The sequence below is a fragment of the Scatophagus argus genome, chromosome 23 (genome assembly GCF_020382885.2).
Source record: "Scatophagus argus isolate fScaArg1 chromosome 23, fScaArg1.pri, whole genome shotgun sequence".
Lineage (NCBI taxonomy): Eukaryota > Metazoa > Chordata > Actinopteri > Scatophagidae > Scatophagus > Scatophagus argus.
The window spans coordinates 4,308,200-4,332,790 of NC_058515.1; the positions used below are offsets into that span (position 1 = coordinate 4,308,200).

Sequence of the window (24,591 nt, forward strand, 5' to 3'; positions counted from 1 at the left end):
TTAAAAAGATTAAAAGGGCAGGTGTGTACGTGTGTGTGTGTGTGTGTGTGTGTGTGTGTGTGTCATGTGAGAGAACCAAAACAGATGTGTGGTGTCTCTCTATCTGTGTGAAAGCAAAACATTAAGAGGTGCAGGTCTCCTATATAAAGGAAATTCCGCAGGCTTTTGGTATATCTGGTTGAATTGAGTTGGCTCTCCACATAAGAATATCCTCCATGCAAAACCAGTGCCGAAAATACAAAAGAGGATTACTGTGGTTGCAGAAATATCCACAAAGCATGTGCCATGCTACAGCACATTCTGACACAGGGAAATGAAAGACATAGAGCTTGCTGATTATAGCATCTGCTTTGTCTTGGTGTTTATGTGTGAACACTACATATGAATTTCCAACATTGGTTCCAAACTCTTCGGATCCAGAGCCCTTCTGTAGCTGATACACCAAAAAAAAAAAAAAAAATACAACACACCAGTAGCTTAGATTTATGTATTTATACGCATGTCAAATAGGCTAACATTGACTTGCTTGGTATATTTCATGCAACTATCAGTGTCTTTTGGCTAGTTTACATGATGTATATGGAGAGACAGCAAGACATTTTAAGGCAACAATACGGAGGCTGGGAAGCTCTTTAGCACTGTTGCTCATTCAGCTGACAAACCACAATGCTCAGTGCAGCACTTTCCAAGACGCAAGATGACAGTGGATATCATGAGGTGGGATGGAGAAGTTTCTCGCCTGAAGGACATACAAGAAATTCTCAGTTGTTTTCTCACAGTGGGCTCAGGGTGAACTACACCAAGAAGATCATTTTCAGTCATCTAACACAGTGATGTTTTCTTCCCTATTTGCCGGGGTCATACATCACAATGGGTATAGCTAAGGAAAACCAAATGTCCCACTGCTTCAGGGGGATTTGAAGGGATCGGTGGGTGTGTGGTTAAAGCTGGCATCAGCAAAGATGGCCAATGTGCCGACAGTGGTGAAGATGACAAAGATCCAGAGGAACATACGGTCCACCACCATGGCCACGTACTGCCAGTCCTCCTTCAGCTGCACAAGGATGGGTGGATGGATGAAAGGGGGGGCAAATTAGATAGAGTGGAAGGGCAAATGAGAGGACATAAGGAAAGAGTAGTGGTGGGAATACAGGAAAAGACAGACAGACAGAACGGATAAGAAGAAAACAGGGCAGAGTTCAGAATGACTCTTAAAAGAATAAGAACAAAATTTGTCTTTTGAAAAGTCTGAAAAAGACAGAAGAGCATTGCGACTGACTTTGTGGCAGGTAAACTTACAGCTTCGTAGTCCTTCTCAGCCTGCAGGGCCTCAGCGATATATGTGATGGCCTCTATGGCTGACTTGAGCTCGCTAGGTAGTGTGAGGTAACTGCTGGGGCCGTCAATGAACTTTCTCAGATCTGTACACATGCCCTCAGGCTGAAACCTGCACAGAAACACACACACACTAATGTCAAGGTCAAGGTCAAGGTCACAGAGTTTTTATTGTTATTACAACCACATATGTGAAATACATAGAGAAATAAAACAATGTTCCTCCAGGATGCTACATGTCATGGTGTCACATACAGGAGTCATCAATATGCCAAATTAACACCAGGACTTATTTAAAGGCCAAAATAAAATAAAGCAGCATTATCCAGACTGAACAAATGCACACAAGCTTGCAGAATGTAGCAACGTGTAAGCATGTCAGTCTGGGCTAATTAAAAGCTGTAAAAAAGCGTTTATGAGGCAGGCTGCACGTCTCCTTTGCACTCTTCTGTCATTCAGAGTTCAGAGGAGAAATAAAGAGAAGGTCAGAGGAGCTCCCCAGGCTCGCTCTGCCAATGTGGGAGTCACCGCCCTGCATCTGCTGACTGGGCTGCTGAGAAATCCTGCGTGTGTTTGTGTGTGTGTGTGGATGTTTCTGTGTTGTTTCTGTCTGTCGCCCTCAGTTACCAGCCGTCAGCTGCTGTGGCGAGCCAGCAGTTGCTGGGGGAAGCTAGGAAAAGGTTGCCGTCACTCACAACTTTTCACACGTAGGTCAGAATGGTTTTCACCCTTCATTAAAGTCATAGCACAGAAATAGTCCGAAATCAATAACTAAAGCCATTTCAGGGGTTTTGCATGCAGAAGAAAGGATTTCTCGAACATCATTTATAGGCTAAATTCTCCATCTTCTCAGATGATATACCGTTCATAGTCATAGTGATGGGATGAATAAACCTTGGTTGGTCACGTTGCAAAGAATGTTTTTTCAGCCGTTCATGATATTCACAAGGCATAAGTTTTGGTTGAACCTAGGTGTGCATATGAAATGCGAAAGACCTTGACATGCAAAAATCTATTATTTTTAGAGCATCTTTAACTTTTGCTCATTTTTCTGGGGGCTCATGTTCCTTTCCAACATCCTGATTTATTTTAACACTCTTTATGCATCCATACTGCTGTGAGGTTACCAGTAGGACAAATGTGTTTTCCTTTCAAAAGTTCCAGTTTAACACACATCTACTGCAGAAACTCAAAGCCTTGCTCATTAACCTTTTCTGCTCTGATTTTCCCTGCTGCATTAATACATTAGTACAGGGTGTCCTTGAGTAAGGACACATGGATTTCTATTCGGCACTTCCAAGAGAGCATCATACACACAACTTTAATCCTCCTATAACTTTAAGTAGTGATACAGCACGACTCTCTCTGCAGGTCGCCACAGCTAAAATACTCGCTTGAGAAATTACATCAGCTCTGAAATGAACACCTAATTCTGGCCATGCTAACACTGTACTCATTCAAAGTAGATGCAGAGATGTGAGAATACGAAGTACAACAAAGTCTTACTGTGAAACCAAAACTTTGTTGGTAATAATCCCTCAGTACATACAATTATGTCAAGTGCACTCAGTCATAGTCCAGAGAACTGGTTTTGAGATATATGACAGTAAGAACATTTCAGGGCCTATTACATAAGGAAGGAGCAGAAACTTACAAACAGTAATTAATACCAAGAACACACATTTGTCTGTGTGTTCAGCATGTACCTGCACATAATGCTTGTAAAAGTCATGTTAAACGATATCAAACAAGGCATAATGCATTTTGCTTTTAATTTTGAGCAGTATTTCCCTTTAACAAAGTTATTAAAACTCATACACTCAAGGCCACCACCATGACCTTGCCCAAACAAACTTTACACTCTGACAAATACGCATTATTCTTCCTGCAGGACAGCTGCATTGTGCTTTTACAAACATCTGTTTCTTAATGAAACACCTCAAATATTAAACACCTCTTTCATTTACATTTTTTGAGATCTTGAAAAAAAAAACCCAACAGATAAGGTGGGCTGCAGGTTGGTCAGCTCACCACCAGAGGGCAGTATGGCATTGTGTTTTTAACTGGAAAACGGAGTGACAAAAAAGGAGAGAAACTCAAGACAGCCGGGTGGAGTGCAGAGCTGCTTGGTATTCAGTGCAGCAGTTTGACAGTTTACAATGCAGTGCTGCCATCGCTGCAGCTCCTGTGAGTGTGACAGGTGAGTAGGCTGTGACCTGGGAGAGGTGGAGACACGTCAGAGAAACAGAGACAGAGAGAGAGAGAGAGAGAGAGAGAGAGAAAGAGAGAGAGAGATATCTGGCCTCTTAACCTGTCCTCCGTTTTCCCTCCTGTGTGGCTCAAAGCAGCACTTCATCAGCGAGAAGTAAATGACTGTTCAAGAGACTAATTCAACTAAAACTGGCTGGTGCCAAGACATGCACTAAACCCAATTAAGAAGCTGTGTGTGTACGCGTGGGCTCGAGAGAGATACTGCTGTCTCATCAAATTGCTCTAACAGAGCCCCCACCCCACCGCAACCCACCCCGTTCTGTCACTCGTCCTTTCACCTAAACTCACAGCATCCGGTTCAAATGTGTCACAGCAGATTTGCGTGGGTCATTATTATTTTAGTAACGATTCTGAGCCGCTTCGAGTCTTACCCTTTAAACATATTTTGGGATATAGGGGGAACGACAGCTACAGATTGCGACGAGTAGTTTTGGTGTGTATTAACAGAGCAGCGGGGAGGCTGTATAATTAAGGATGTCAGATAGTACCTGGCTCCCAGAACGTACAGTTGCTCATTCTACCCAGTTCAGCTGAGCAAGGTCACCAATTTCCTGTATGCACATTTAAGAGACTAGAGTTACATAGTTAGAATAGTTTGCTGCCAATTTGTGTGCCACATGCAGCTCCTGCCTCAACAGCTTCCAATAGCTTGAAATAAAAGACAGTATAAACAACACTGTGATATTAATGCACAGGACATGTAATAAGTGACAGTGACTTTAAGTAAATGTCTAAGCAAAGCACAAAGCCTTTGGTGCATCCTTGAGCAAAGCAATGAACTACCTGAAACTCTTCAGGTCGTTTAAGAGATGGTCAGGTGGTTCCAGGTCTGGTCTGCTGGTACTCTGTTCACATACTGCAGTCATGCCTCCTCACAACTCTTTCCAAAGCAGCATAAAGGCTGGAGTTCTAGTCGTATGTCTTTCAAACAGCGTTAGCAGCTAGTATTTACAGATGAACTCACAGCTCACAGTGCAGCAGGCTCTGGTTGTGAAGTCAACAGAACTTCAGAGATGTGTGTGTGTATGTGTGTGTGTGTTGTGTTAATGCTAATATCTGTCATAATATATACACAAAATATGTCATGCTTCAAAAGCACTCCTCATTTCTGTCATAACGTAACTCAAACTAATGGTGTGTAAGCGCCGAACTGTGTGTATTCAACCAGTCACGCTCTTTTGTGTAGCCTGATGAAGAGAAAGAGAAATAATAGGCTACTTTTCTTTCATTTGAACATGACTGATAGAATATTTGAAATACACACACTCGTCTTCATCTTGTTGGCTATTTTATGTTCATTCAATTGAATTTGAATGCATAAAACTCACCATCTCTCTAAACACACATACAAGTATTCACATACACGCTGACCAAAATGCATATCCAAGCATTATTGCGCGCAAAAGCACTAATACACACGCTTATAGTGTGACCCTGGACCAAGAATGATTCTGGCCTCACCTGTTGGGCTTGGGGAACAAAATGGAGGAGTCAGGCTTGCGGATAAAGTATTCATCAGCCACTTTGCTGATAGAGATCTTCTTTTTCTCTGGGCGGGGAATGACCTCCAGGGACAGGGGGGTTTCGACTTTTGGCCGCAGCATGCCCAGGTAAGGAGGCAGCATGTGGATGAAGATCTGAGAGGAAAGGAATGGTAAACCAAAGAGAGTTACCTCCACAACTTAACAGTTAAGTCAGTTTCAGTTTCTTTGTGCTTACATTTTTTTTGATGTGAGTAGAGAGAGCTAAAACTGGAGATCACAAATGTTAAAATACCATTTTTTTTTAATTTAATCACATTGAGAAGGAGAAGGTTATTCCACTGCACTTTCCCCTTTCAGTCAATTGCTGGTTGGCTAACTCAGACCTCCCTCATCTCCCCTGGTAATAAAAATTTGTTTCATTCCTGTTTCACGATTTATGGAACAGCTGAAACGCACTTGCTCTTTATTTGCCTATGGAGGCTGAGATATTAGTCAGACTTGAACGTAACTGTGATATGTCCTTCAGTTTATGCTCTTTGCTGGGAAAACTCTTAAGTGAAGGAACATATTTGTGCTGGGCACCTCCAAGATGTGTGTAATTAAATAGACATACATTTTTATTAAATCCTGAGAAAAAACAAGTTAATTTTTTTTAATATAACCTTCAGTTGGCACACCATTGCTGTCAGATTTGGAGCTGCCTCTCAATAGAATACCAGAGGAATTTGACTTGGAGATAAAACAGCAAATCATTGGGCCAAATGTGTCTTTCTTGATCAATATGATAACTGCTGTTGCCTCTGTAAATGGCTCTTTTCTCTGCACTTTGAAGTGACTTGAAATGATTTTTGGCTTGCCTGTATTGACAGATGGATGTCAATAATAGCCCACTAGTAAGGTTCACACTGTACTGAGGCTTGACTTCTACTGAAGTGTCAAAGCACAATGGATGACTTTGCCTCCATTCACAATGATATATGCCCATGTTCATGTGTGGTGTCTTATGGCATTTGTGGCTATTCTGGTATTGCTTCCCAGTACACCTTAATGCATGGCGTATTTCCCCATAGACTCTTCTGTCTGGGACTGCAAAGCAGTGAGTTACAAACAGTGAAATGAACACAGCAGCCACACTGGCCAAACAGATGGAGCTTTAAGACATGGAGCTGTAGTAATGTGGATGTGTGTGTCATTGTTATAAGGTACGATTGGACAGAACTGTATTTTCAAACATATGAAATACTGTTGTAACTGGTAAAAATTATAATTGTAGCAGCAAAAATTATAGTTGAGGTATCCATTTTATCAGTGATGATTTATATGCACATAGGGGGAGATCATTTGGATTTAGTTATTCCTCACAGACATTCAATAAACTGCTGTATGAGGGACAGTAAACATTAGTGTGCATGTTATCTCTTACTTGATCCTTCTAGCTTGTTCATGTTTACTTTGTAATAAACATGTCCAAAATTTAAAAAATACACAATCACCAACAGTCTCATTGTTTCATTGATTTAAAGTTGCATTGATCGCTTTCCTTGGGAGCAGCAGAACAACACACTTATGTACATGTACACATTGTACGTGCACAGAGGTATACACATAATTAAGGTCATACTGTGTTGCTATAGTAATCAGGTGCTTATTTAGACATCCAGTATTCAATATTAGCTTTCATTAGGAGCCGTGTTTCTAGTTGCCTGATTAATGTAAGTTCAATATTCAGTCAATTTTTAATTTTCTTAAATATATCTGGCCCTTTTAAACTGTTCATGATGTTCTCTGGCAAGTTGCTAACATTCTCTCCCTGATGTCTAGTCATGGAGATGCAGCATATGCTAGACTTATCAGAAATTTCTCACTGATAACAGCTGCCCTCTGCTAGAATGGTCCAAAAACGGAGGAACATCCAGCTGAAAATCTCAAAAATGAGGGAAACTGCAAATCCGAGTGATAATTTTCTGTCGATTCATCACTGCAATTTGATCTGTTGTCAGTATAAAAATGTTGATTAACCCACATTTAAAAAAAATATAGTGCTGTATTACAGGGAGCTCTGGAGCCAGTAGCAAGACAAATACCTAATCATTAAATCTCCCACTATTAATGGTCTGGACACAAATCATTTCACGTAACTGATGGTCTTAAGAGTATGAGTGAAAAGAAGCAGAACCTAAAATGTTCTTTTCTCACATCAATACAGGACCAAGCAGCTCAGTTCCAATAAAACCATGCAAATCACCTGTATGAGCCGCCTGTCTGAGGTGAATGTTCCTTGAAAGAACATGGAACAAAGTACAGCGCTGCTGCTCAGGCCTGTAATTAGCTGCTCATAATGTACAGTGAGGGCAACAGCCACTGATGGAGGTTAATGGTACAACACGACATTCAGGGTGTTGACGACTGTGTCAACCTAATCCAATAGTCTGCCCGAACACAAAATACCAATGCCTCCATCACACCAAATTATCACAGAAATTAACCTTACATTAATTAATTATTTCAAGAGCACAATTTACTGCATTGATGGAGGCATTGCTTGCCTAGATAACAAATTAAATTTTTTGGGTAATTTTACACCCTGGTTTTCATTATGTACATATTTTTGGATTGTGTAATAAAATGTGCCGTAAAGATTTTGTATCTGATTTCACTCATTTAATATTATAATAGGTTGGATTTTGACTGTATGGATTTTATTTTGACATCTTCATCCATCCATCCAGCCTATCCCAGCTGACTACGGGCGAGAGGCGGGGTACACCCTGGACTGGCCGCCAGTCAATCGCAGGGCCTATTTTGACATCTTTTGCAAAACTCATGCATATTTTTGAACACTACATAAACAAAAGTACTGGTAAACACACCTCTTTATTATTGAATTCTGGTGTGGTTTGGGCTTGGCCCTTTACTTCCAGTGAAGGGAAATCTTAATGCTTCAGCACGCCAAGACATTTTGGACAGTGCTATGCTTCAAACTTTGTGGCAACAGTCTGGGGAAGGCCCTTTCTATTCTAGCATGACTGTGTCCCAGTGCCTAAAGCAAAGCTCCATAAAGACATGGTTGGATGAGTTGGTGTGGAAGAACTTGACTGGCCCACACAGAGTCCAGAGCTCAACCCCATCCAACACCTTAGGGACAAACTGGTGATTGCAAGCCAGGCCTTTTTTGTCCAACATCAGTGCCTGACCTCACAAATGCTCTACCGTTTGAATGGACAAAAATCCCCACAGAAACACTTCAGCCTCAACAGCTTCCACTCCTCTAGGAAGGTTTTTCACAAGATTTTGCAAAGCTGTCTATTTAGAATATGATGTCGTTAAAGTTCTTGTTGGTGTCCCAACACTTTTATCTATGTAGTGTATTTGCACATAGGAAGAGGTCATATACATAATATTTAATGCCTCACAATTTTCCTTGTCTGTCCCCTGCACCCCTCTGAGAGGACATACCGAGCATGGCTGGTTACCTGATGGCATCACTTTGACATCTCTCACCATGCCTCTCTTTGATGCAGACTGCTGAGAAAATTGAAGCAGTGAAGATATTGCTCTCATCTTTGTGAAACCGGCACCTTCCTATAGCATCTAACAAGTGAAAATAAGATTTTTTTATTCTGCCAGACTTGTCTGAAATATGGCAGAACAGGGGAATGACCTACAGAGAAAACATTTTCGCCTTTTTTCACAGAGCCAGATAGCAGAGACAGGGCCTCGAGTTTGTGACTTGGTCTCTTAGAGTTGAACACACAGTGATTTGACTTGGACTCGAGATTTGGGAATTGAAAACAATCTCTACTTAAAGCTTTATGGGGCATTAACATTAAAGAATTGCCTGGCAAGCACAAGCTGAATGTCTTTTCCTCCCTGATTGTCATTACACATCAGATGGGAACTGCCACAGCTGCTCAGACATTTGTCAAAACATTTATCTATATTAACTTCACCAAATGTAATGTCTGCTGTATCACACCAAAGGATGTTGGACGAACCTCATCAAACTTCACCAGACAACTGAAAACACACTGGAGAGGTGAGTCACTCGGTAATGTGAAAGTTAACTTCGATGCCTATAGACTGAAACAGCATCCTCTCAGAATCAGCCATCCAATATTAGTGTTTGCTGAATATTTTGAAAAGATGAATGAGCATTGTTAAAGTTGTTGTTGGCCCATGGAAAGCTGCTTTTTTTCCCCTTCACTGCTCCTTGCTGGGACTGTTACAGTGAGTAACCTTCATCTTCGCTTTCTCACACCAGTAGTGTTTATGTGCTCCCGGCAACATATACCAAAGCAGTCTTACACTTCAATGATGAAACTGTATGCTAACAGATAAGAGAGCTGATAATAACAATCGTAATAATGATACAGTGATACAGCTTTGTTCTGAGCAGACTGGATGGGATGCAGCAAATGACAGACTGCTCCTTACATCCTTAAGATGTACATGAGACTTGACTAAAACTAAGTAAAACATGATTTGCGAGCATCTCAACTAATCAACCTCACAATTTCATTCATTCTTCTTTAAGTTTGATTTACAGAGTAAATCTGTAACCAGGTTATTTGTGTAATATTTTGTAATTCCAACTGACCTTGCGAACCCACATGGGCATCTGGTGGGTGTTGGGCGAGCGGTGGTGCAGGTTGAGGACGACCACACTGAGGATGACAGAAAATGTGACCAGGATCATGGTGAACATGATGTAGTTGACAATGATGGGGACACCCAGTGACGTCTCAGGGATTTTATCAGCAAGCAGCAGCAGGAACACGGTGAGGGTGAGCAACACGTTGATCGACAGACCCATCTTCTCTCCTGGTAGGGAAATAGTCGGGGTGATATGTGCCAAACTTGGAGTGATTTGTTAACTTTTCAAAACTTGATGCACTTGTACAGTTAAAGTGCAGGACATTTTCAAAAATGGTACCACTGTAGGAACACCTCACGGGGGGCCATTTTCCTTTCTGCTATGTGTTCTGCATCATATCCTGAACCAAACATGATAGCACAGAAAGGGTGATGTCCATACCTACGTTTTCAAGGTCAAGGATGGAAATGATACAATACACATCATCTTGAATTGTACAGATGAATTTAGTGGTGTAATGTTAAGGAAATCAAAGAAATTGAGAACCTACTCTGGACTATTTTCACATATCATTCGGACTATAGTAAGTAATTAAACAATGTGGAGAGAAACTTGTTGACAAAAGTAACAGTTATAGTGTGTTATGACTCATCTAGCTTTACAAGGGCAAGTTTGGATCCTCCTTCAGCTGAATGAGATCTACTATTTTAGCAACAGCTGGTCTATGTAATTCACCAGTAATAACCCTAATGGAAAATTCATCTTCCACTCTAAGAGAAGCTGATTGGACAATAGAGCAAGGCCTCCCACGATTATTCAGTGGTCACTTACATGCTGTGTTTACCGCAGAGTGGTTAGAGTTGGTAGTTAATGAGAACTTGATGTGCGTCAGGGCAGTGCATTCTCAAAGAGTGAGCGGCTGTCCAGACACAGGCATTTCCACCAAAAAGTAAAAAAAAAATAATAAAGAAAATAAAATATGGCAGACCCTTGGTTGATCTCCAGGAAGTACAGTTCAATGTTGCAACAGAGGATGTTTTTCATCGATTAGCAGTTCAATGTCATTGGCTTGTCTGTGTGAGAGGGGAGGCTCAGACTTGATGAGCGTGCTTGCAGATTGTGCAGGACCATAGACCTTGAAAGGTCCCACAAGTAGATGAAGCTTAATGCACACACATACCACGTGAGACCATGTGTCCAAATTACCCCAGAGACACCCCACAAGTTTATGACAAGGCAACAAACAGTTTGTTAAAGTATTCAGATTTTAACAGAAAGGGTGTCAACAATAATAAAATCAGCTTTAAAAAAACATTTCCCTACAGCTATGGGCTACAGGCTTTCTATGCACCCATGTATCATGAGCGTAGCTGATTCATTACACATGGAAATGCAGTGTGCAAGTGAAGGGTCAGGCAGGTTCTTATTTGAAGCGTGTGAAAGGATTCACACTGCGGGATGAAATGGCTGAACTGAGGAAAAAGAATAATGACCACATCTTATGTATGTTCAAGTTGTTTTTATATGTTGTGTTATGGTTAATAGTTACATCCACCGCAGGTGAATGTAGAAATGTTAAAATGTACTAATATGATCAGTGGTGCTCCCATAGCTCTGAGCGTCTCAGTTCTATGGCCACCTTCTCCACCAGTACAAGTGATCGGTGGATCTGGAGCCCTGCAGCTGATCAGTACACCCGGGGGTAAAATAAGAATAGTCCATAGCCTCATTGTACCTTAATTCTGCCATTTTTTTTTATTAACTTCTCTTTTATTTCTTGTTCATTTCTTATTGGGTGGTAGTCATTTTGTCTTGTGGTTGTATTTCTAGCCTGGGTGCTCTCTGAAGTACAACTTAAGCTTCTGTATTTGACTCCTCATATTTATCATTTGGTTTTATGTTACTCCCTTCTCCCATAGATCTCTGAAGAGGTCAGGCTGTATTATGTGAATGAGATCGAAGCAGTTCTCTGCCTACAGAAAGTGCTGTAATTCCTGTGTGTTCATTTGATTATCTTAACTGGTCTAAGTGAAAATCTTCTGATGCATTTAATTTTGCATCCTGTTTTTTTGTTTGTGTGTTTGTTTGTTTTTCAGTTAAACACAAAAGTACATTTTTCCCAACATGTCAAATGTCAGTTCATGCAGTGACTTTAATCTTGTATTTATTGCATAAACAACACACTGGAGTGCAGTGGTGAGTCTATTATAGAAGTGAGTCTGATTTTTACTATTTTCATTCTTGAGGTTATCGATTCTGCAGTGCTCTATGGGAAACAATCTAATCAATCTAATCTGAAACTGAATCCCTTTGTACAAACAACTGGATCAATGTGTGATTGCCCAATTTAACCAGACCACATAAAACAAAATTAGAAAGTGGTATAAATTTAGTTTAGTTAGTAGAGAACGACGATAAGGCTGTATAATCCTAAACAAAGCTGGATCAAGGTGGAACCTCTATACCTTTGACCATCATAACTGTTTTATACGTATTATTCTGTATTGCTGGTATACCTGCATCAGGAGGCAAGTAGAAGTTAAAGATGGCGATGATGGTGATGAGGATGCAGGGGAGGATGATGTTCAACACGTAGTACAGAGGCTTTCTCTCGATGATCAGGTAGAAGGTCATTTCCTCATACAGGTCATCATTCGTGTTCTTCCTGCTCGGCCTGTGTCTGATGTGCCACTCACCGCTCTCTGGAGAAATATATTTCCATTTCAGTAATTCACCTCAACAACATGTCAGCTTTTGCAACATAAACTACACTCTGCAAAAACAAGACACCCCTGAGACTATGGTTCAAGTGTTAAACACAAATGCCACATTAGAAAAAAATGAAATCGAAGAGGTAATGTACTGTGTCTTACAAAAGAACGCATCGCCCTAAGTACAATGTCATTTACTTTGCAGATATCTTTAACTTTTCCTCTAAAAAAAATGAACTGAAACTGCTTAAACACGAATTGTACGGCATCGTCCGATTATTTATTAATATAAAAAACTTCTTGTCTTCTGCCTCAACATCCTTTCCCTCCTTAAAATCCTCAATACTCTCTCTAATACTTGGTCCATCAGTTCATCCGTCCTCCCGTATGTACCCAAGTCTCACCACTGAAAGCTTCATCCAGCTGGATTTCCCTGATCTCATTGCCTCTTGAGTCCAGCGCATACTGTATGTCGATCTCTGTCGAGTCGTACGTGTAGGAGCGGAACTGCATGGTGCAGTTTTGCCAGTCAAAGGGGAAATATGTTACCTAAACAGAGAAACAAGCAGGGATGTTTCAGGAGTCCGAGGAGCAGTGAGCACAGAAGACAATGAATGGAAACCACAAGAATTATCTGTGTGTGTATATGTGTTTCTGTTCACCTTAACTCCACAGGAGCTGCAGTAGAGTGCGGGGGGAGTCCAGGTTACTCTGCCATTACTATAAACTTGAACATGGACGTGCAGGGCCACATCAAACACCCCATCATTACTGCCAACAGAGATTCAGATAAAGTATGAATTAAAATTGAATTCTTTACTTATCAGTTTTATTTTTATCTTTTCTTTAATATATCTCCTAATTTTGGTTTTGGTGTTCACTTCATGTTGAAAATGAAATTTTGTCTGTTTTTGAACTGTTGTAAATCATTGCCATACTTCTCAAATATGACAGTACAGCCGCATAGACTAGAATGGAGAATTAACTAAAAGTCAGTGGAGGGTTGCTTTACACTGGCCCCATCTAGTGTTAAATGCAGAACTACGTGCCGACCTGAGAACACACACCCAGACCTGCAAGCTGAAGCTGATGAAGCTGAAGCTGATTGCTGATGAAGCTGGTCAACTTGCAGCGAATTCTTTCCATTCAGAGTTTGCATGTTATATATGTAAGAGATTGCAGGCAAATAATAATTTTATGCAGAGTAAATGAACTGCTCAGGTTACTACCTACCACCTAGTGCATGCTGGGATAGACTCCAGTTAAGGATCAAACAAGTCATGAATTTTAGAATATTTACTTGTGGGAATAATACCACACTACGGTCATTAATGTCATTTTGGGCACTGTCACACTATATTGTATTGCACCTTATTACATTATATCAAACTGTCATGTTTCACATTGTGTCTAACCTTGTGTATAAAAACTGTTCTCAGAAGAAATTGAACAGTATTGTTCATCCGTTCAAAGGCTTTTAACAGCGCATGTTTTGATTACCTTGCAAGAACCCTCCTGTGGCCACATGAATTATGACCACCAGAACGGCAACAACAGTAGTAGCACGATGCTGTTTAAACCTTTTGGGTCAACAAAGCATCAGATAAAGGTAAGGGCTAATAGAAAACCCTGTCCTTCAGTGACTTTGCTTTTTCTGAGATAATTGGGTGGGTTAACTTAAACAATGAAAGTGGCCAGAGACATAAACTATATTCACTAACTATAGTCACTAACTTTTGCTTCACATTAGGCACTAAGCCATTCCATCATCAACTGATGTGAAGAACATTAACAGCTTATGCTGCTGACTCTGTTGCACACAACACATAGCAGCAGCCGCCCAGGCTTGAATCGCGTTTCATGTCATTCTGTTTCCTATCAGAAAACCTTCCTGTTCTTTGCAGCAGAGCATAACATCACCTGCAAAGAAAAATAGGTTAGAGCTATTTTCAGAGTGAGCAACATCTAACTAAGAATATCTTGTAGTCTGATTGTTGCGTTCACATTGCTCCTTCCTTTCTCTCACTGCTGCTACAGCTAGTGCATCAACATTTGGCTACAGCCCTACCCTGTAAGACCCTACTAAAACATTTTAATTGGCATGGATGAAATGGAGAAACTTGCCATATTTCACAAGACACTTCAAAGTGCAACACTAATGTTGGATATATACAGAGCTGTTTTGGCTCTAAAACTCATACACTGTGCACAATGAAGACACCAAGTCAATTAGACACAAATTTAACAGTCTGTCAGGGTGCTTTGTTTGGTTTTTATGGCTGTGCTAATTTAAGCTTGCATCCTTAAAGTAAACCCTCCTCAAACCTCAATCCTTGTGATGGTGCTACTGTAAAAAGTCCAGCGCTGATCATTCACACAGGGGAGAATGTACAGGCTTTTATATTTTTATGGATGTACATATTTACGTGTACACATGTGAGTTCCAAGTCAGCCCCTCCTGGGCTGAATTAGCGACCCAGTGCCCTCATCTCAGTTTTCATGGAGCCATACTGCTTAATTGTCTATAAAGTGCTGATGAATAGAGCAGTGGGGATATTTACAGTGGTGTTAATGGGAGTAAGTAAGTGTGTAGAGGTGTAAAAAAAAAGAAAGAAAGAAAGAAAAAAGAGTACACTCACTGTTTTATCTAAATGTTCTAAGCATCTAAACGCTGCAAGTTCTCACATACCCACCTGACCTAACCGATAGCAGCTCCCAGCTGTCAATCATGACATTTGACTCACTTGTTATACAACCTGACAACTAAATGACTAATTAATCCAAATTTATGAACACTTGAACACACATAAGGATGATAAGAACTACCTAAAATGACGGAAACATACTTTGGGAAATTTTTTTTGATGTATACCTTGCGTTTTTACCTTGGTCAAAGTCCTCTCTTACAACAAGGTGGGGAAGGCTTTTATGACCAATACTGAAGCCTGCCACCAGGGGGAGATCAAGATCATTTGGCTCCATTTTTGGGGAGCCCCCATGTTGTCCAAGCCAATGATCACGCCACAAACAGTCTGCTGCCATTTCAGCCTCTGTATGCTAAGCAAAGTGCTCATATAAGGCTTATGCCAGTAAAATGAAAGTGAATGTTTAAACATGGCTATACTTGCTTATACCTGACAACTGATATGACATTAATATTTAATGATTCATTTCATTTAATACTGTTTTCCTCCCTTTGTTTCCAGTGAACTGATTTTGAACTGTAACAGACATCATTTGTATCTGAGAGGATTTTTTTGAATCATGTGCACATGTAGGAAAAAAAGACAATCTCTGCTAAATATACCTCAGGATAAGTAATGAAACCGAATTTTTAAAAAATGAATTAACACTAAATATATTTACAACCTTTCAGCGCAGTGGTGCAGCCTGCACGACTCTCTAATAAAATACTCCAGTCATGCTAGCTGGTGGCTGCTGGTTTAAAATGTCTCCAGCAGTGCAGGCTTATATTAGATTAACAATGCTGACTCATCCTCAAAATCATCTCCTCTCAACCAGAAGACCAAATACTTTTGACCTTGAGTGAAGGTGAGGAACAGGCTCAGGACAGCTGATTATAACTAGCTGGCCAGCTGTACAACAAGAGCTTTGGAAGAAGCAGAGTGCATCTATACTGACTCACAACATGACCTGAAGTGTGTGCCAGTAGAATAAAAAAAGGAAATATTTTTCAGCATAAACTAAATATCTTATTTTACATGTCTGTCACACAAAGAACTTTCAAAACAGTTTTTCCCCTTGACTTTTTGGTTCTGATTAATTCATGTCAATGTAAATGCAGTACTCGTGCTTACTTATTGATGAGGACAATGTCAGGCAGCCAAACCTTCCCCGAAGGGATACGCAACACCTCAATCCCGTCATATTGCTTGGGTGTCCATGACAACCGATAATCTGTCCATTCCTGTTTAAAACAATGTAAAAAAAAAAAAAAAAGTGTTTGTGTTTATGTGAGCAGGAATGTGGGAAGTACACATAAGTACTTGAAAAGGACAGAGACAAGAGACATAGAGAATGACAGAGTTGAGAAACTTTGAATTTACAAATGTAACCAATTTGTCATTTCATCAGTTTATTTTTCATTTTTCCACTGCTATAATAACATTCCACTGGAACGATTCCTCTGTGCATTTGTCCTTGCAAACCAAAACACAATTTGCATAATTTTTCATTTTGCATATATTCTGTATTACTATGACTACTCCAAGTCTTCTCGCTTGGTTATCTGTGTAGTGCACTGGTACTGAAGTGCATGTGAAGAAGGAGGTCTTATAAATTTACTTTCAGTGGAGCTGGAGTCACAGTTCAGTTGGTTAAAATAATGTGAAATAGATAGATAGATTTCTTTACCTCCATGTGTAGGGTTCCCCTTCATGTAAATTTCTGTTTTAGTAAAGCAAAAAGCTCTTGTGTCTCTCAAACAAACTAAAGGCAGAGCTTGAGTCTTTTGCTTGAAATGTGTCCCCACAATGTGCAAAACCAACTCTACCAACGCAACACATACACACACTTACCAGATTCATGAGAACGGTGGTGCTCATTTCTTCATTTTTCATATTCTGCAACAGAGATATTGAAAAGTATCTGTTATTGGAGTTTCTCTTCATGGGATGCTCATAACAGTGTCGTGGTGATTCGAACACATGGGGTGGGGGGATTTGGGAGAGAACAACTAAAGAAACTTACAGCTTTAATAAAACTTTCACTGAATACTTTTGTTTCACAATACAAACACAAGTAAACTGAAGTTTGATAAACTGTACTTGTTTTGCACTAGATTTTGCAAAGAGAACATACAAAAACAATAAGGCAATCGAACCTTTTCCCTTTGCGGCTAGCTGATCCAGGGGACCACTTCCTGCAGTCCCTTCTGGTTGAGACAAATCTGGTTGAAATGATTTATGGAAAACTGAAGTTTATTTGAAGAGCCTTAGGCGGCTTGTGCTGCTTGTCCTGTCTGATATGTTGCTTTGCTGAGGTCGCATTTCATGTAATCTGTACAACAGCAGTCCAAACTTAGCAAGACCCCTGGTTAGAATGGCCACAATTGTTGGGATAAAACACTTCCAGACATGGAATATGTAATCTTGTACTCTATGTCATACATGCCAGCTTCATCTTCATGTTAGAATGATGGCTTTTTTATCATTCAGACATAAGTGACTTTTACATTAATGTTGCTTCAGGCTTTATTCAGAGCAGCAGTGAATTCAACACAGGCTTCACACGTAGCATTACAGACAAATTTTAAAACTTATTTTGTCTAGCCTAAATTTATGACCGTCATGAGCATGAGGGACGTTCGGTTCCACTTTAGGCACTAACCCGATGATCGCATCAATTTTGTCATTTAACATTATTAGAGAGCAAAAAAAATGACACCTGTTTAATAGTCTGACATGTAAAAGCACTGAAAAGCAAGAAGTTGAGACTCAGTATGCTCACATGCCTTCATGCTGCAGTTCTTTATTAACGGTAAACTTACTAAAACATAAGACTGACATGTTATATAACCATCAGATTAATGGAAAGGGAGGCATGTCTGAAAGGGGAATGTTCCTTTAAATAGTTACTCAGTGAGACCATCCAACAAGGCCTTTTGGCAAATATTTTCTGGGTTAATTCAAAAGGCTTTGCTTATATTAATCTGAAGAACTCGGATTTAAACCAGTGACGATGCGTTACTGTCAGCATTGCTTTGTGCTGCATTGTTACATCCAAAACAACATAACAAACCAGGTAATGCTTTTATTATTTTAAACTGAGAAATTGAGAGAAAAAAAATATTTTGGATTTTGACAGTTATGCCACACTTTAAATGCGTTGTATTGGAAAGCTATGATATGATAGTTATGATATATGAAAGACATCAAGTGTTACATGATGAATAGTCTTGATGTTAGCCCTAAACCAGACTAAAGAGATGAAAGTCATTTGAGACACTGGCTGGTGTGTCAGCAATGGACACACACCAGTTAGCTCCTGGACAGGCTTCAGTAAAGCTGTTTGTGCATGTGTGCTTGTGATTGTCTATCTAACAGGACGGTGGAGCTTCCCTGTGTCAGGCCTGCTATTTAAAAACGCTCCGAGGAATGTCAGGGAGACAGCTGGGACAGGAACAGGGACGGGGATCGGGGGGTGGGGTAAAGGGATGTTGACTTAAACTATCCATCTCTCTCTCCCTTACCGTCACACAATCACACAAATACCTACCTCATCACTGACCGATCATTTCCTAATGCTTCCTGAAACTGAACTGACCTCAGGATGTCCCTCCAGGGGGTGGGCATGTTAATAATAACACCGCTTCTATCCAGCTGACTAGTTCTGGGCAGGCGGGGTGCTGAGCATCCAAGTGGGTCAGTTTTCAAGATCGTTCTGCTTCAGAACTTACAGGTCCCATGTTACTTCCTGTCTAGAGTGGGACTGACCTTGAAAGGAGCATGCTCACTGTAGATGTGTATGTAAATGCGATGCCATGTGGACATGTGTTACAGAGAGCCAGGGGGAAATTACGGAGTAGAAAATTAACCTGGGGTGTGTGTGTGTGTGTGTGTGTGTGTGTGTGTGTGTGTGTGTGTGGAGCCTACAGGCCTCTGTTTTTTGTAACCTATACATCTAGTACTGCTTGTTATATGTAAAAATATATATATATATATATATATATATATATATTACGGTCTCATGCCTCACCAGTCCAACGAAGGAGGAAAGAACCATGCCCACACGGACCACCACCCTCTCCTCAGCGCTGGCTGCTGGTCGCACCTTAAGGTTGTAGTTGGAAAAGAGATTTTTCATCAGAGTCTTCTCCATTTCAGATGTACCTGCATGACACACAGATAGAAAGCTGATTCATTCACTTGTGACTTCCAGTTTCAATTTGGTTGTTGCTTTGACTCAGTAGATTACAAGAAAGTCATTGCTGGAAATCTGAAATTGTTCATTAGTTTGTAGAGAGGCAGCTGGGATATATGTTCACAATGCATCAGCAGACAGCAAGTGTATAAATAGTCAGATTCTTTATTGCCAGTTTTTTTTATATTGTCCATTGCCTCTCTCTCATACACAGCCTAAAATTCACAAAATGAACAACTACGACTTTTAGCTAAAGTTCCTTCTGTGTTCTCTGTGCAAAACCCAAGTGGGGGCAAAGCTAACTGATGCAGGGCTATGCAAGGTGTGCTGTGCAGAGAAAAAATGCAGCCTCTCGCTCAGCAGGTGGGTCAATAGTCAACAGCAAGGGAATGCTACCCAGAATAAGTATTATAGGAGAATGCAGATGGAGGATTCCCACCAGGAGATAGACAGATTAGTTGTAGCAGTAATGAAACAATGAAACATCTTTTTCCTTCCCAACCAGTCCCACCTTCTACCTCAACCCCCACCCACAGTGACGGCTAAAGCCACAGACAAAGCAGCAGGTTGGATTGGATTCAATTCAAATGAGTGCTGGGAGAGAAAGAGAGTGGAGTGGTTCTGTGGAAAGGTTTCAGTGACTTGGTAACAGGTAAGGTGCTTTCTTTATGTCATTGTGTTGTAGAACTTACTATCAGCCTTCATTGTCAATTAAATAATGTAAGGTTTTTTTTTTGGTTGTTTTTTTTTATTATTCCAGTAATATACTTTTTCCTTGTAGGATACAGTGTGCCAAGTATTTGTAGAGACATCAGTACCAAAGCAAATCTGGCAGATGAATATATTAGCCTCAGTCACATAAAACTAAACATTCAGCTGTAATGTATCCTTTATGAACATTTAACACTACTATAACATATATTTATAAAATTTCTATAATAGTTACATGGCTGTCTATTGTCTGCAGACTATTTTATTACCTAGTAGCAGTAAATGTCTCACAACAGGTCTGTAAATTATAAACCTACCAAAACATGAGCACTTACAGTCCACAGCATTTTGATAATTTTTGGTATTCTATGCATTTCCTCCTAAGTATTTGAAGGTTAGAAGCATTTATAATCAGCAGCTCTGGTGATGCAGCATTCATCATGTTTGGCACAGCTGTGGCCCCGGCAGGATCTGACCTGACAGGAATAAATGACAACGATCACCCAGCAAGACACCCCCATTAGCTAGGCACAGGGAAGCATGGCTGCTGATGGGCGAGGATGCATGGGACATGACTGTGGAAGGTTGTAATTTAGCATTTTCCTCTGTTCGCCCAATTCAAACGACTTGGTAAATAAGTCAGAATTAAGTATCGATCGAGACCAATGACAACGGGTGAGTTAGGGCCACACTGAAGCCTAGTGTTGAGCATGTGAATGACGCAAATAAAGGCAAATTTGTGAGCTTTTGTTTTGTAATTTAATTAAATTATTTCTCATATAATTTAATTTAATTCCAGTTTGTTAGCTGCTTTCGCAGGTCTTTCTATTATCAAAACCTAGCTGACAGAATGATGAAATAAACGACAAAATAAATAAATCGTATGAAAAACATAAATCGTGTATATCTGCGGTGTCACTTTTTATGGTACATAATGGTATTGTCTTCATTTTCTTATTATGGGCTATAAGACATATTCAGCCATGCTAGACATATAGTTCCAAGGATGGCAACAGCATTTTGTTGATTGCTCAGTCCAACACTTTGGACTGATATCTCAAAAACATTTCATGCGATTATGATCAAATTTTGTGTTTTCTTTTTTTTTGTGAGATATATGTGATCATCAAAGGATGAATCCTAATGACTTTCACTGACTATTCCTTTAGTGCCACCATGAGCTTGACACTTGTAGTTTTGAGTGAAATACAGTATGTCTATTGGAAGCATTGCGATAAAACTTACTATAGACATTCAAGGCCTCCTTAGAATGAATTCAAAAATCACTAGTGATAACCTAATCTTCATCTGCAGTCAGGTCATAATCCCAGTTTTCCCAATTCATTTTTTGTGACCAAATACCTGGAAAACTAATGGCATACCCAACACATTTCAGCATGCAAACACACAATGTAACATGGCAAACCTGATAAGTATAACCTTATAAACATGAGGAGATCAGCATGTCATAGTGAATGTTTTAGCATCCTGGTGTTAGCAGTTAGCTCAAGGTACTGCTTTGTTTAGTCTTGTTATAAAATGTGTTTATGATCCCCATAGCAAATCTCTTGTGTTATTAATAATGCATTCAGTGTATTTATTGTGACACAACTTATTTTAGATTACTATAATTCAGTTGTGCCATTTAGGCTATAGGAAAAGACATTCAGGAGCAACATGAGTATAAGAAGCAGTAAGCATGACTTAAGTTATTTCCCTTTAGTGTCTTTCAGAAATCCTTTTCGTGTGAGCAAGACTTTTACACTATAGATTGTGTTGAGTCAATCTCTGACATTCTCTGACTAAAAATATCACTATTGTATGCCTTCAATGTTCCCATAAGAATTGATACTGTGTGACGCATTCCAATGATACGTCTTGGTGGCCTCCAGTGTTAATCAGGTACTTTCTGGTGTGTTCAAGGTTACTTTTTGGTTCCATGTGGCACTCTACATGTGATATTAGTGTACTACGTATGTAACAATTATTACATGACCATCATAACTCTATTATATGGGCATGTTGTGTGAGCTTGTGCCTTACCTCCCAATGTGCTCAGGCTGCATATGCAACACGCCAGCAGGAGCAGATCCAGGCTTTTCATGGTGACCCCCTAAACCAAAACAGTGTTTCTTCTACAAAACAGATCCTCAGTCGATTAATCCAAGCTTTTCAATGTCTTCTGTCTTTTGTTTTCTTCTTCTTCTTCTTCTTTGTCTTTTCAAGTGCAGCTCACTGGAACTCTTCAGTGTGAGTTTTGGTTTGGTTACTTTGGACTGTTGTTGTCTGTCAGTCAGGCCTGCCTGGCCAACTGCTGTCTGCTCCAATTACATCCACAGGGAGGGGAGGGAACACGTCACTGTTCGCCCCCCTTCCGTCAGTGTGGACCAGTCTCGACTCTGCCCAGTGAAAGCTTACTTAAATACCGCTGGCTCTCAAAGAGCGGCCAAAGTAGTCACAGAAGTCCGTTTCCGGACATGTCCTTAAAAAAACGAAGGTTAAACAAAATTAAATATGTCACTGATATGATGGGTTAGGAAAGACTGGTTTGACAAGAGGTTTCAGTTACCCCAGTTTAACCAACTATTTAATCACACTTTCATACTGACAAAGCCATACTTTGAGATATTTTACAACCCCACAAACTTTACTTCTTGTTGCGTCTTACCCTCTGGTAAGGAGCAATAATAATTAACATCTGCATTTTTATTAACCAGAGCTACAATCTTTCAATAATATTTAAGCCGGCTGCTGTTTGTGAACACATTATTCAGCTGTGCAGTAAGTGAGAAACTGTCTTTGTTGCCCATCTGTAACCAGACCATAACCATTTTACCCCACTGTAGTTGCTATTTCAAAGAATTATCTGCACAGAATTTCAAAAAAACTTCTTTTATAATGGTAAACACATAAAAACACTGACCATATTTGTCATATTTTACTTAAATAAAACATTAAATTCCACCTGATACTTAAGTATATAAGTTGGAGTTTTTTTTTTCTTTCCTCAAGTTTGTTTGATGAATTTCTTGTACAATTGGAGAGGAGAACTACTTTTTTTTTTTTTTTTTTTTTTTTTCCAGTGATGACTTCCCTGAACAACTTATTTTTTATACATTAAAATAGAGGAAAACTATGGCTTTTCACGTAGTGTCTAGTCTATTGCAGTGATATAAAAATTGCTTTTAAGTTAAGAAATGCATGGCTAACTTGCACAGTCATCCCTTATAATAACAGGACATATAGAGGTGATACAGCAGCCATTATTCCTACAGTAGGTATAACGCTAAGTTGATCAAGTCTTTAAACTGCCACACGCTGCTGTTTTTTCTGAAGGCCCCTGCAGTAAAACATCTCTATCCTCCCCATATCCCTCTACTCACCTCTTCATGCTGCTCCGCTCTCACTCACATTTATCAGCCATCCACGCCAACGTAATTTATGATCCACAGTCAATGCCTTCTGGCCCACTGCCAATTTAATTACCATAGAAGCTAACTATTAACAGCTAGCAGCCAGTGTCAAGTCCCACATCAAATCTGTGGCCATGAGGGAGTGTATAAAGCCCCTTTTGGCAGTGGCTCAAATTCAGGGATCTCTCCCAGAGCAACCATAACAGATCACTGTTTAATGCAGAAGGAAGTAGTTAAGTTGAATTAGATTGATTGTTTACCCATGATTACTATTTTTGTGGGTAGAAACAAGTAGCAGATGATACGGAACTGGATTACAGTAATCGGATTACATTGAAAGGTTTCACTGCAACAATTTTATAATGCAATGCAGGAGATGGTTATTGTATTTTATGTTATGTTTAAGTTCCCACTTTCTTTCTTACTTTAATTATATTGAAAATGTGTCAGTGTGATCTTTTTTGTTTATTCACTTAATTACGCCAGAGAGATAAACTTTGTCTTATCTCATTCCGCCAAGTGGATGTTGTGTTCTGGCCTGAATAGAAACAAATCAAAGTATACTACAGAGACAAAAATTCCTATGTTAACACCCTTCCTACACTGTTGAATGTCTTATGCCTACACTGTGGGAATAAATCAGCTGCTTTACCAGCTACCACTCTCCTGGTGACGTTTTTGTCAGACTTTAGATCCAAGCAGCAGGGATTTTCCTTCCCTTACAGCAACAAGAGCGTTTGTGAGCTCAGGAACTGATGTTGGGAGACAAGGTAATCTAATTCATCTCCAAGCTCTATGGTTGAGATGAGATCAGGGCTCATATGGGCCAGTCAAGTTCCTTTCCTTCAAACTGGGAGACCATTTCTCCCTGGACTTGTCTTACCTGTAGACCTGTGCACAGGGGGCATCACTACAAAGATGGGACAAAGAAGTGTTAGCACGAAGCAGGAAGTAAACTATTGTCTAAAACAGATTTTACCTAAGGGTACTTTCACACCTAACCCGTTTTGTTTGATTCAGACGATCTGTGGTGCCCATCAGGTCATTTCATTTAACCTGGAGTGAAGGCTTTCTATGAGTGTAAAAGAAACACAGATGTTCAAAACAGAAGTGGATGGAGCCACCAGGACGTCACTGGTTTGTGGATTACTCTTTGGATGCCTGTAGTTACAATCAAGATGGTGGAGCTG

General features: G+C 40.0%; 1 protein-coding gene across 2 annotated transcripts; it reads right to left on the reverse strand.

Moving 5' to 3' along the window:
- Window positions 1-442: 442 nt before the first annotated feature.
- Window positions 443-22,432, reverse strand: chrnb1 (cholinergic receptor, nicotinic, beta 1 (muscle)). 2 transcript variants are annotated; one of them, XM_046379818.1, is made up of 11 exons: window positions 22,032-22,432; window positions 19,113-19,246; window positions 16,934-16,978; window positions 16,214-16,323; window positions 13,058-13,166; window positions 12,800-12,944; window positions 12,201-12,386; window positions 9,688-9,911; window positions 5,068-5,243; window positions 1,300-1,447; window positions 444-1,054 (listed from the first exon to the last, which is right to left on the reverse strand). In XM_046379818.1, the coding sequence occupies exons 1-11, from the start codon at window positions 22,090-22,092 to the stop codon at window positions 908-910; spliced, it is 1,485 nt and encodes a 494-aa protein (XP_046235774.1). In that variant the 5' UTR covers window positions 22,093-22,432; the 3' UTR covers window positions 444-907. The 2 variants fall into 2 exon arrangements, with proteins under 2 accessions (XP_046235776.1, XP_046235774.1); XM_046379820.1 differs by lacking the exons at window positions 19,113-19,246; window positions 22,032-22,432 and adding an exon at window positions 17,239-17,934 and having other exon boundaries at window positions 443-1,054.
- Between the last annotated feature and the right edge of the window lie 2,159 nt (window positions 22,433-24,591).

Coding starts and splice junctions, on each gene's coding strand:
- chrnb1 (XM_046379818.1), bottom strand. CDS start 22,092: ATGAAAAGCCTGGATCTGCTCCTGCTGGCGTGTTGCATATGCAGCCTG. Junction 16,979..19,112: donor TTTCCTCCTTCGTTGGACTG/GTGAGGCATGAG, acceptor TCTCTGTTGCAG/AATATGAAAAATGAAGAAAT. Junction 12,387..12,799: donor GCTGGATGAAGCTTTCAGTG/GTGAGACTTGGG, acceptor ATATTTCTCCAG/AGAGCGGTGAGTGGCACATC.